The 11,159-nt window shown below is 46.8% G+C and overlaps 1 protein-coding gene across 1 annotated transcript in view; it reads right to left on the bottom strand.

The window, feature by feature from the left end:
- Positions 1-10,500, bottom strand: part of LOC311316367 (paired box protein Pax-3-like) — a gene marked incomplete at both ends in the record, with an annotated part of 22,973 nt that extends 12,473 nt beyond the window's left edge. Inside the window, 4 exons of the mRNA XM_084447208.1 lie at positions 8,578-8,721; positions 9,035-9,164; positions 9,639-9,874; positions 10,416-10,500. Of these exons, the coding sequence (XP_084303334.1) occupies positions 8,578-8,721; positions 9,035-9,164; positions 9,639-9,874; positions 10,416-10,500 (595 nt within the window). The remainder of the gene's footprint in view (positions 1-8,577; positions 8,722-9,034; positions 9,165-9,638; positions 9,875-10,415) is intronic.
- Positions 10,501-11,159: the final 659 nt, after the last annotated feature.

Below are 11,159 nucleotides of genomic sequence, written 5' to 3'. Positions count from 1 at the left end.
AGATGATGGGGCGTGTGTGTGTGTTTGGGTTTGTGTGTGTGTGTGTGTGTGTGTGTGTGTGTGTGTGTGTATCCCAGTTTCCTCCACCTCAATTCTCCTCTTTCTCCTCACTCCGCCCTCTGCGCCCCCCCACCCCCACCCCAAACCCCTCACCCCGACGGGCCGCGTTTAGCAGTGATGGCCGTGCGCCTCCGAGGCCCCCGCCGTTCCGACCGATGACGGTGGTCCGCTACGGCGAGCTCGGCGTTCCCACACATTCCCGTCAACAAATGGGAGACGAGTATACCGAACACACAAAAGGGAGGCCTCGACCTTCCTACTTAAACACACAAATCTAATTTTACGCTGCGACTCAAGCGCCAAGAGCACGCCTCGCCTCGGCCAATCACAGTCCGGCCGTCACCCCGTCAGGGACCTCAATGAAAAGATACATTATTGTCCCTGAGAGGAAAACTGGTTGTTGTTGTTGTTATTGTTGTTGTTGTTGTTATTTGTGAGGATTATCTGTAAAAAATAGTTTACATCCCAACAAAAATTGCTATATAAATATATAAACGGTTGCCATTGAGAAGTACTTTCAACAAGTTGTTTCAACAGGTTTCTCAAACTGATTCCAGATCGCGCCGTGCTGGTTATTTAAAAAGTGCACGTGCACACGCACGGCCGCACGCTCGCGCACGCACACATACCGAGCGCACACATCAACAAAGGATGGACGCTGCCAAAGACCCACCAGCCTCGGCTAAACAAAACCATTTCTGGATCCGGCCGAGTCGACTGACAGGCAGAGAGGCCGAGCGCAGATGTGAGGCCCTCGCGTCTGTCCCTTCCCATTACCTTCAACCGGACCCACAGAACCAGGGGAGACTCCACAGCCCTCCACACACAGAACCCTCTGTACCGGGCAGCGCGCGGCCGCCAAGGCCCGATCTGGCCCACTTTCACTCACCCACTCCTCTACGAGAGGTTAATATGAGGAGACACGCACACGCACGCGCGCACACACACACACACTGTACTGTATATATACAACGTAGAGAGGTTGTTCATTGAGGCAAAAAGTGAATGGGAGAGAGAGTGAGAGAGAGAGAGAGAGAGAGAGAGAGAGAGAGGAAGGCAGAGAAAGAACTATACATTACAAGTCTACATGTGTGTGAGGGATGGAATAGACAGAGAGAGAGGGAGAGAGAGAGGGGGGAGAGAGGGAGAGAGGGAGAGAGAGAGAGAGAGGGAGAGCGGGAGAGAGAGGGAGAGATGGGGAGAGAGGGGGAGAGAGGGAAAGAGAGAGAGAGACAGAGAGGGAGAGGTAGGTAGAGGGGACCATATGGGACAGTTTATGGCCCTGTGTGGGCAGGGGCCGTGGGTCCCTTCCTCCTGCCCCATTGAGCTGGTGACATGTGTTCTCCCACCACAAAACAAAGGGCAGAAGAGACAAATGAACTAGTTATTTGCCCAGAGGAGTAGATCTGGTCCTTTCACGCCGCCAGGGCCAGTGTGAGCACCCGGGCCCCTGAATAAAACAGCGCATGGCTCGCTACCGAGGGCCGGGGCTCACAGATGGGGGGGGGGGGTTAACTGACAGCTCCTAAGCCCAGCTGGAGTTAACAGTTTCAGGGGAAAAGACAGGGAGTGGGAGGGGGGGGAGGGGGGGTCACTTGACTTGCTAAGGAGCCCCCTGGACACTGCAGCTGCCTGGGAGAGAGAGAGAGAGAGAGAGAGAGAGAGAGAGAGAGAGAGGAGAGAGAGAGAGAGAGAGAGAGAGAAGGGGCTGCTGAGAGAGCAGACAAAGAGACCCGGTGATATGACGTTAAAAGATGTATCACTGTCAAATACAGCTGAAGGGAGAAAAAGCCACAAATGCCCCTGCCTGGGTGTTCGGCGTGCCCGGTGTGTGTGTGTGTGTGTGTGTGTGTGTGGGTAAGGGGGGGGGGGGGCCTTATTATTTAGTTCCACCGCGGTGGCGGTGGCTCTAGGTGGCACTTTCACGGTGGCACGTCCGGGGGGGCAGGGAGGAGCCCCACACAGGGGCCACACCGATGGGGGTCCAGTCTGCCGCACGCTCCCGCCCACCGCAGCGGGCCGCCGTCCCAGAATACACCAGGGCAGACCTCCAGCCATCCTGGCCTGGCCACAGCCCTACTCAAACCTCCCCCCCCCACCCTCCGCCCTGAGCCCAGACCATCGAACCCGGCCCACCCAGGACCCGGCCCGCCCACAACACCTGCTCCGGACTCGCCGTGGACCCAGCCTCCTACTGTACGTCTCACCAACCAGCTGCACTGCTGCTACGTTACAGTACTTCCAGACCCCCCCACCCACCCCCCAGCGCACACAAACATGGATGTCCCCAAGAAAGACCACTGTCCACATCCATACTCCGTCCTGCGCTTGAAGTCTAGCGTCCAGTTAAACCTTGTACTCTCGTATTCCCAGGATTCTTTTGGCACCGAGTGCTGAGGGAGTCCATTAGCTGTCACCCCGACCACAACATTATTGTAACCCTCTCCCTCCTCAGGAGCGATGGTTTTAACAGGCAGTGACCCCAGGTTAACCTCTGACCCCCCCCCCCTCCCCAGCTACTGTGAGGGAGGCGGGGTCAGCGGCTGACCCCTAGCACCGCAACACCGGCCCGCAACAACAACTTCACACAGAGCGAGAAGCCATCGTCACAGACCACACTCTCCTCAAGTCCTTGTTCTTTCTGGAGTTTAGGTTAGCTAGTTTTACATGACAGAATACATGAAGTAACCAGGAAGTCTGTTTCAGCCTAACCAGGAAGTCTGTTTCAGCGTAGCGTCCTGCACGTAACTGGCATGCCGTTGCAAATAGCAATGCCAAATAAAGTTCTGTATCTTTGGATGCTGTTCAATATTTTTTCCCTCTAAAGTAAACACACACAGACACCACACACACACATACACACACACATAAAAACACACATAAACATTAATCATAAGAGCAGGAAAAGTACACTACCATGTCCCTCAAACGCCAAACTAAACGGCTCCTACAGAACAAAACAATAAGCAGAGAGGCTAAGCAAAGTTAAGTGATTGACAACGCTGTCTGGCTTTACTCAATTAACTACCCTATTGTGTTCCTGTTTGCCCTCCCCCCCGCCCCCCTGCCCCCCCCCCCCCCCCCCCCCTCCCAAACCCCTTTTCTCTCCTAGCTCTTTCTCCTCCCCATCACAGAGTTTTGCTCGGCTAATACTTCCAAGGAAATAGAGAGCTCCTTTTTATAAGGGTGGGGGCGGAGGGAGGGGGGGCCGGGGGGCGGGGAGGGGGTTCCTCTCTTTGCCCCTTCGCTCTCTTTCAGCCGCTGCAGAGTGTCTTAGGGGCGAGCGGAGAGAATGCGCGGCGAGTCCATCAGCGTCGAGGGGCAGGGCCGGGAGCGAGACCCCAGACCCTCACTTCAAAGTTAGCCCCGCATTCAGTAATTGTCCTTTGAATTAATATCGAAGGATCACAATGCGGGAGCCGGCGCAGAAAGAGGCTTTAATGAAGCATAGAGCTTGTATTCAGTTGCAGATAAGCCAGTGTGGATTTTTTCTTCTTTTTGGGGGAGGAGAGAGAGCCTTCAGAGTAATGCTGCTTTTCGCCGGAGAATGGGTGTGTGTGTGTTTGTGTGTGTGGGTGTGTGTGTGTGTTTGTACATGGGGGCGCGCTTATGCGTGTGTGTGTGTGTGTGTGTGTGTGTGTGTGTGTGTTTGTGTGCTGTATGTGGTGTGTGTGGGTGTGGGTGTGTGTGTGTGTGTGTGTGTGTGTGTGTCTGTGTGTGTCTGTGTGCATACTGTATGGGATGTACGTGTGTGTGGGGGGGGATTTATAGATAGATAGATAGATAGATAGATAGATAGATAGATAGATAGATAGATAGATAGATAGATAGATAGATAGATAGATAGATAGATAGATAGATAGATAGATAGATAGATAGATAGATAGATAGATAGATAGATAGATAGATAGATAGATAGATAGATAGATAGATAGATAGAATGGCTATTATGGCTCTCGAAGAGGCAGACAAGGATTCCAGGTTGTGGACTGCTTGATAGAAATGCAATGTCGGCATTGACCAGGGAGACAGTAATCACACACACGCCACACACACGTCACGCACACACACACACACACACACACGCACACGTCACACACACACGTCACACACACACACACAGAGGCTAGGATATTTCTCTACTCAAAAATAGCAATAGACAGCACAAGGGAAATGGAAAAATGCCCGTAGAAGAATATTCCACTGTTGGCAGCGAGGACCTCCTGTTGGTTGGCAGGGAGGCGGTCCTGTCTGTTTGCTGTGACTAGAGAAAGTCTCCTCCCTCTCCCCAGCCGCGCCTACAGTCACTCAGTAACATGCCACGAAAACGCAGGGACACTGACAAATACACACGTTGTAGAAAACGCAGTATCGGTGTGTGTGTGTGTGTGTGTGTGTGTGTGTGTGTGTGTGTGTGTGTGTGCGTGTGTGTGTGTGTGTCTGTGTGTGTGTGTGTGTGTGTGTGTGTGTGTGTGTCTGTGTGTGTGTGTGTGTGTGTGTGTGTGTGTGTGTGTGTGTGTGCGTGTGTGTGTGTGTGTGTGTGTGTGTGTGTCTGACGGTTGTCCCTGTCTGATGGACCGGGCTGGTCCCCAGACCGGCCGTATGTACCGACTGTGTGTGAGAGAGAGAAATGTGTTTGTTTATATTTCTAAATCTCCCCGAGGAGTTATGAGTTATGAAACATCATAATTGGTTTAGATGGCTTAAATGTGACGGCCTACACTCGGAAACTCCGTGCTCTCCTGGCCTCCCCTACGGCTCTCGTCGAACAAAATATTTGCAGACTTAGCATAAAGTAAAGAGTCTCTTTACTGGAAAATAAAAACAAATCTCTCTCTTTCTCTCTCTCCTTCTCTCTCTCTTTCTCTCTCTCTACTCTCCTCTCTTTATCGTCTCTCTCTCTCCTTCTCTCCTTCTCTCTCTCTCCATGCTAACGTCACAGGGAGCCAGTTCCACACTTTATTTACACAAACAAAGTCCTACTCGCTTTCTTTAACAAAAGCAGCTAAATCTTTCATGTTTTGTCAGCACTTGATTCCTCCCGTCCCCTGGCTATCTGCCTGCCCCGGGACAATAGAGGCAGGAGAATGGCAGCAGATTGTCGGAATGTTCCTCAATGAAACCAATTATTACATGTTGACTGCGTTCACCATGGCAGATCTGAAAGAACTGGGCTTATTCAATTTGGCACCACGGGATTCCCTTTCAAGAGAAGTTATCCCTTTGACTGTTTGTATTTCTGAGCTCTCTCTTCTTTTCTTCTCTCTCTCTCTCTCTCTGTCTCTCTCTCTTTATTTCTCTCTCTCACTCTCTCTCTCTCTCCCTCTCCCTCTCTCTCTCTCTCTGCTCCGCCATTGTAAATGAGAATGAAGCCGGGTACTCCTTTTTCATGAGTTTGGTTACTTTTAATTAGCTAAATGAGGCTAAAGGGGCAGAAACACACAGAGGAAGGGTCATCGTTCATAAAGCTCGATTAACGCACGTCCATTTATTCAGGAACAATGTCTGTTTGGCACTTCTCTTCCAGGATAACTTTGTGAAATGTATCAGCGCAAGAGTAAGAAAGCGGAAAACATTTTCATATCTAACCCTTTCATTATTTTCTTGAAAACAGTACTCGAAAACACGAATAATTTCTCCACTTATCTGCTGCTGCTACTGCTGCTATTAAACTAAAACTTGTGGAACTAGCAAAGCTATTTGGAAAAGTGGAAATCTTCTAAACTGATGTCGGTTTTAGCTGACATAATGATTGTATTCATCATCGGCCCTTACGCGCTTGAGACACAAGTCCCCACTACACTCGACAGTTGTGTTTAAACAGGAAGTACATAATTCAACATTAGATTCATTTCCTGATTAGCACAAATTTACCATTGCTTGAAGGCATCCTTTCCCCACAACGCCCGAGGCTCCCGCTAATTCTGTGCAGATCTGCAGAGGCCTAGTTTGTCCCACAAACCTCTACTAGCCTACAGTGTCCTTTTCCCAGACAAATAAATCTGAATAGGCCAGCTTTGATCTTAGCACTTAAGGCAAGCCAACAATAGTAACAGAGGAGCGAGGGCCAGAGAGCAACAGGCCTCTCTACACCACAACAATGGGCCCTACAAACACCTACTTAATCAATATCTGGCCAGAAGACACTCTCACAACCCAAAACACTCCTTTCACATTCTAATGAAGAGCTGTACAAAGAACAAGACTGCTTCCACAGTGACACGCAGGAATGAAATACCGCCGTTATATATCAAGGTAAAAAAAAAAAAGTGTCATTGTGTTGTATTCAGTTTGTAATAGTCTTATGTAAACAAAGCGTCTTCATGGTATGGCATCATTAGAGGTGTGGCGAGGGAGAAGGAAAGGCCCTCAACGCTACAACGATACACGTCTCAAAATAAATGTTAGGCCTATGGCCATATGGTCTTCAAATAAAGCAAATATTAATCTGTTTTTCAAATAAAAATCTTTATGTATAAAACAAATGCACGACATTTGAAAAATATATATCTAAAAAAAATAAACAGTCTGAAAATGCATGGCCGTCATCACTTGTTGCACACACCTGTTGCACGGTTTATCTATGCCTGACCGTCTGAATCCCAAAACCTTCAAGTAGTCTATACTACCTACTAACAGGCTTGTCACACAACACAACCAGCTGTACAAAGGAGTTAGCCAAGTAGCCTGCCATTTTACCTCATATGAATAATATATAATCACGTTTGGCCAACTTTGTTTCAAACACAGTATATCAACAGATCTTAGCCAAACAAACTAGTGAGGGAAAGTCGCTTTTAAAGGGTTAGTGGAGTCAATTGGCCCCGCTGATCTGTATTCGAGATGGCTGTCCTGAAAGGGTAGAAGGAAGTGCCTATAGATATTGCATGAATGCGCGCCCTGGGCGGAGAGGAAGGGGCGGGCTTTGTCCCAGATGAAAGTGAGAAGAAATAAAAGCGGGTTTAATCTACTAGAAAGGTTTTCACTGCGTTGACTGACCGAGCACCGGGCGCACTAAGAAACCACTACAACAATAGTGCGTCAAAGTGAGGCGACAGTGATCAATCTAATGAGGTCAGCGTTCTTGAGGGGCGAGGTGAAGTCATAAATTGAAGCTGTAATTACAGTAGTGGGCTAATCAGTTGTTTATCTAACGGGTCCTATGTTTATTTAAGCCTGCTCGTGGGAGACAAACGAAATTATTAGTCCAGACAACGACTGAATATGCCTATTTTAATAGCCTATAACCACATAGCCAGTAGGCCTAGTGAATTTATCAACCTACAAAAACATCAAAACTATTTTTCGACCTCGTTTCTGCCTGTTAGAGAGATGCTGCATTCTTGATCTCCAAACAGGTGTTTGTAAAGAAAGACGTGCAAGTATGTAGCTGGTGCTTGTGGAGATGGGGCGCTTTCGGCAAGCACTGTTCCCTGACGCCGAAAACAGCCCCAAATGAACATTTTGTAGGTGAAAACGGGCATTTTTCTCTGAGCGCGCAGTCTATAAAACGGGTCGGAGCAGAGTCTTTTGGTGTTGCTGAATAATTCATCGCTCATTGCGGGTCCATATAATGTCTTCTCCAAGCCCTTTGTCAGTGCATTTTTGCTTCTTTTCTCTCCACCGTTTGAAAAGATGTGGCGTCTTTTTGTAGCTACACCACCGAGCCGCTCGCTATAGAGGCTTTGTGCGCCTGGAACCGAAGTGTGAGTCTCAATGGACTATCGAGCTTTTGTCTCTCAAGTTCATCCTCAAGTGTCCGATTGTGCGAAAGGAGTGGTTTCTTATGGAACGAACAGTTGGGCAAATGTTTGATCAACTTGATTTGTTTTGTCCTCTTTACTTTCGATTAGAGTGAATGCACGTCAGAGTTGCAGGGCTGAAAATCAAATGTCATAAAAGCTTGAAAACTTTAATAATTTAATAGGATACAACTAGCCTATAAGTAAGAAAGGTTAAATTCGCCCAGAGTTAACCATTCGAATAGGGGGGTAGCCCGCATGTCAAGTTGAAATAGGCCTAACCTAACCCTAATTCAATTTACCATATTGATAATAAATCCATTAAAATATTTAAAATCAATATTTCCCTAATAAATTCACAATTTGTCCAATTTATCCATATTAAGCTATTTTCGAAATAAATTGTGTTTGGTGCATAAATAAAGCCCATTTGCCAGGGCCTTTTATTGACGGCACAGGCCTATACCACGGCCTGTACAATTAATTGCAAAGGATAGCCTACAGTACATAGGCCTACAGTAGCCTACATAGGCCTATTAATTTTTTCGAAATGTTCACTCACTGTTAAGCGAAAGACAGAGGCTAATATGCCAAGAGAAAGGATAATATGCCAATAGTTTCGTTAAAGGTGCCATAAACCAACTTCTAGCCTACACAAAGTGTCCAAATCCCTTTCTTGACAATGAAGGAAACAGCCTTTTCCAACAGAGGAACCCGTTCACCTGTAGCCAGGACCTTTGCACTCTGCTTTAATCAAAATAATCAGCAGACTCACATCGGTCTCCCAGGATGCCGTCGATGCTGTGCTTCGCCCGGCGCTCGTTCTCCTCCAGCTCCCTCTTCTCGATTTCATCATCATCCTCCTCATCCTCACCGACTCCACCGAACTTACAGCGCATGATGCGACTGATCGAGCTCACTACATGGAAAACAAAAAATTAAACTAGACATGGGTGCAATACCGTACGCTAGACCTAATATAGGCGAATCATCGCGAAATATCATCAAGTCATAACACCTGTTGATTGGTCACAATTCTGACATTCTTTCGTTGCATTGTAGGCCTATTTTTGTTTTAAAACTAAAAACGTTACTGGCTCTGTTAAATAGACTCGTTCTAGTCTAGTCTGGCCAATAATTGTAGGGTAATAAATTATAATAAGCCTTTTTCCAACCAAGCTCAGGCCAAAAACAGAATCGGATTTGTTTGAATGTTGTAGTAGCCTAAATACCTGAGGGGACGTTGTTCCTGTCGCAGATTCCATCTTTCAGTAGTTTATCTCTTATTTCCCAGCTGAACATACCGGGGTTGTCTCTCTTGTACTCCTCGATCTTCCTGTCCAAGTCTGGAGAAGTCGTTTGCTTCGCATGGCAATAATGCAAGATGTATTAGTCACCACTGATTCAATTCAGTACTGTTTTGTCTTGGAAAGAAATTAGTTACGGCATCAACCACTATATATGAAATGTTAACAGTAGGCCTATAATAGTGTTTTTATTGACATGTCACAGCCCACTTTGAGATTTAATAAACAAGAACGTTGTGCGTTAAACAAAACAGCCATAACGGCCATTTTGTGCGATAGCCTACATGCATAAAACATTAAAACAGGATATCAAAAAATACAAAGTAAAAAATAATTGTGTTAAATAGATAACTTATTTATTAAATTCCCCTGCATCAGAAGTTTCATCTTAGGCAATTCCATGATAAACATCCATTGGTCTGTCAAGACGCTTGTCTACCACAATGCTGTCTCAAAGCCGGTCAACAATATCGTTATAACAGAGAAGTTGGGTTTTATTTCACCAGTGCCTTCCCCTTGTGGCCCTCACCTTGGGCTTGCTGCCTCCAATCGCCCCGGGTCTGATGGAGCCGGTCTCCTGGTACCGGCAAAGGATTTTGGACACGCAGCCGTGGGACACCCGGAGCTGGCGTGAGATGACACACGGTCTGATGCCATGATGGGCCATCTCCACGATCTTGTGCCGAATATGGTTGGGAAGAGGTCGGCCGTTGATGAAGACACCCCCGAGCTGGTTCACCCGACCCTGCCCCAGAGGTGTTGAAACTGGATGGAAGGAACGCATGACATTTAGTAGCAATTCCGTAGGCCTTAGCTTACCACAAAATAACAATAATAATAATTATAATAATAATAATAATTATAATAATAATAAAACACTATGTAGGCCTACAAAACTGTATCAGAACGTAGGTTCATAGCATCTACAGCCCTAAAACGTAGATTGTTGTTATGCAGGCCTAGCATTAAATAAAGCACAGGCATCATTGTCAAAGACAGTTGCACCTTTTGCCATATAGCCAGATTAATGCATGAACAATATGTATTCACAAGATTGTGTATTTATCCATAAACATTATGCAAATGTCTAGCCTACTTAAATGGATACTTGATGACTCTGGCAAAGAGATTTCGCCTACAATCAAACAAGTGCAAGTTATGACTTTGCATCATATAAAAGGCTCAACTCCGGACAAAGCTATATTCTATACAGCGTAAAGCAATCAATGTTATTTGAACGGAATACTGGGCTACAGGACGCACGGGCGGGCAAGATGCATAGGCTCAGTTCCTACTGGGAATCTACCTTCCAAAGAGTAGCCTCCCCGCGGATAGTTTTGGTGTGGAGTTGGTCGCATCATCCTCGGTATACCCCCTGCTAGTGCGGTCATAACTCCTGACCCCCGCCAAGAGAGCGACGACTTACTGCTACAATTGACTTGGACAATATGTTGTATTCCTCCAAAAGTTTTGCACACTGGATTCAACGACGTCGAGGATTCAAGTCTCTGGGACGCAAGGTGCTACGTCAGAATGGCAATAACAAAGTTAGATCCTCGAGATTTCGTCAATCGATATCCAATGTGATGGCCAGTGAGCAAACACAATCTCTTTAGTTTTCTTTCAAAGCATTTGATTTACATCGAATGACATCACAGAACGTTGGTGTTGTTGACACTCGAGTTGAATTGAGAAAATGTGTGGAAGTGAGAGATTTTATATGTTGTTGCTCTGCTCTCAGTCTCGGTGCTTCCAGGCCACTGATTGGTTGAGGAACTGAATGTCCTGGGGGCTAAGGGGGGTCTGTGATTGGCCAGAAAGGACTCTCCACTGACCTCGAGAGTTCAAGTCGCTGATGTGTCACCCAAGGCTTTTTCTGTTCCTCAACTGATCAACTAAGTACTGTTTTAGAGAGGCCTGCCACAAAACCCAAATGTCAGTGTCACAATTCAGCATTTACAAACGTTTCCCTATACAGCCTCGTATGACTTTAACTTAACTTCTTAATAAACTTCTTAACTTAGCTTACCCTCAAAGACGATGCGCGCTA

The sequence above is a fragment of the Borostomias antarcticus genome, assembly GCF_949987555.1.
Source record: "Borostomias antarcticus genome assembly, chromosome: 12".
Lineage (NCBI taxonomy): Eukaryota > Metazoa > Chordata > Actinopteri > Stomiiformes > Stomiidae > Borostomias > Borostomias antarcticus.
This window is presented reverse-complemented; position numbering and strand designations above follow the sequence as displayed.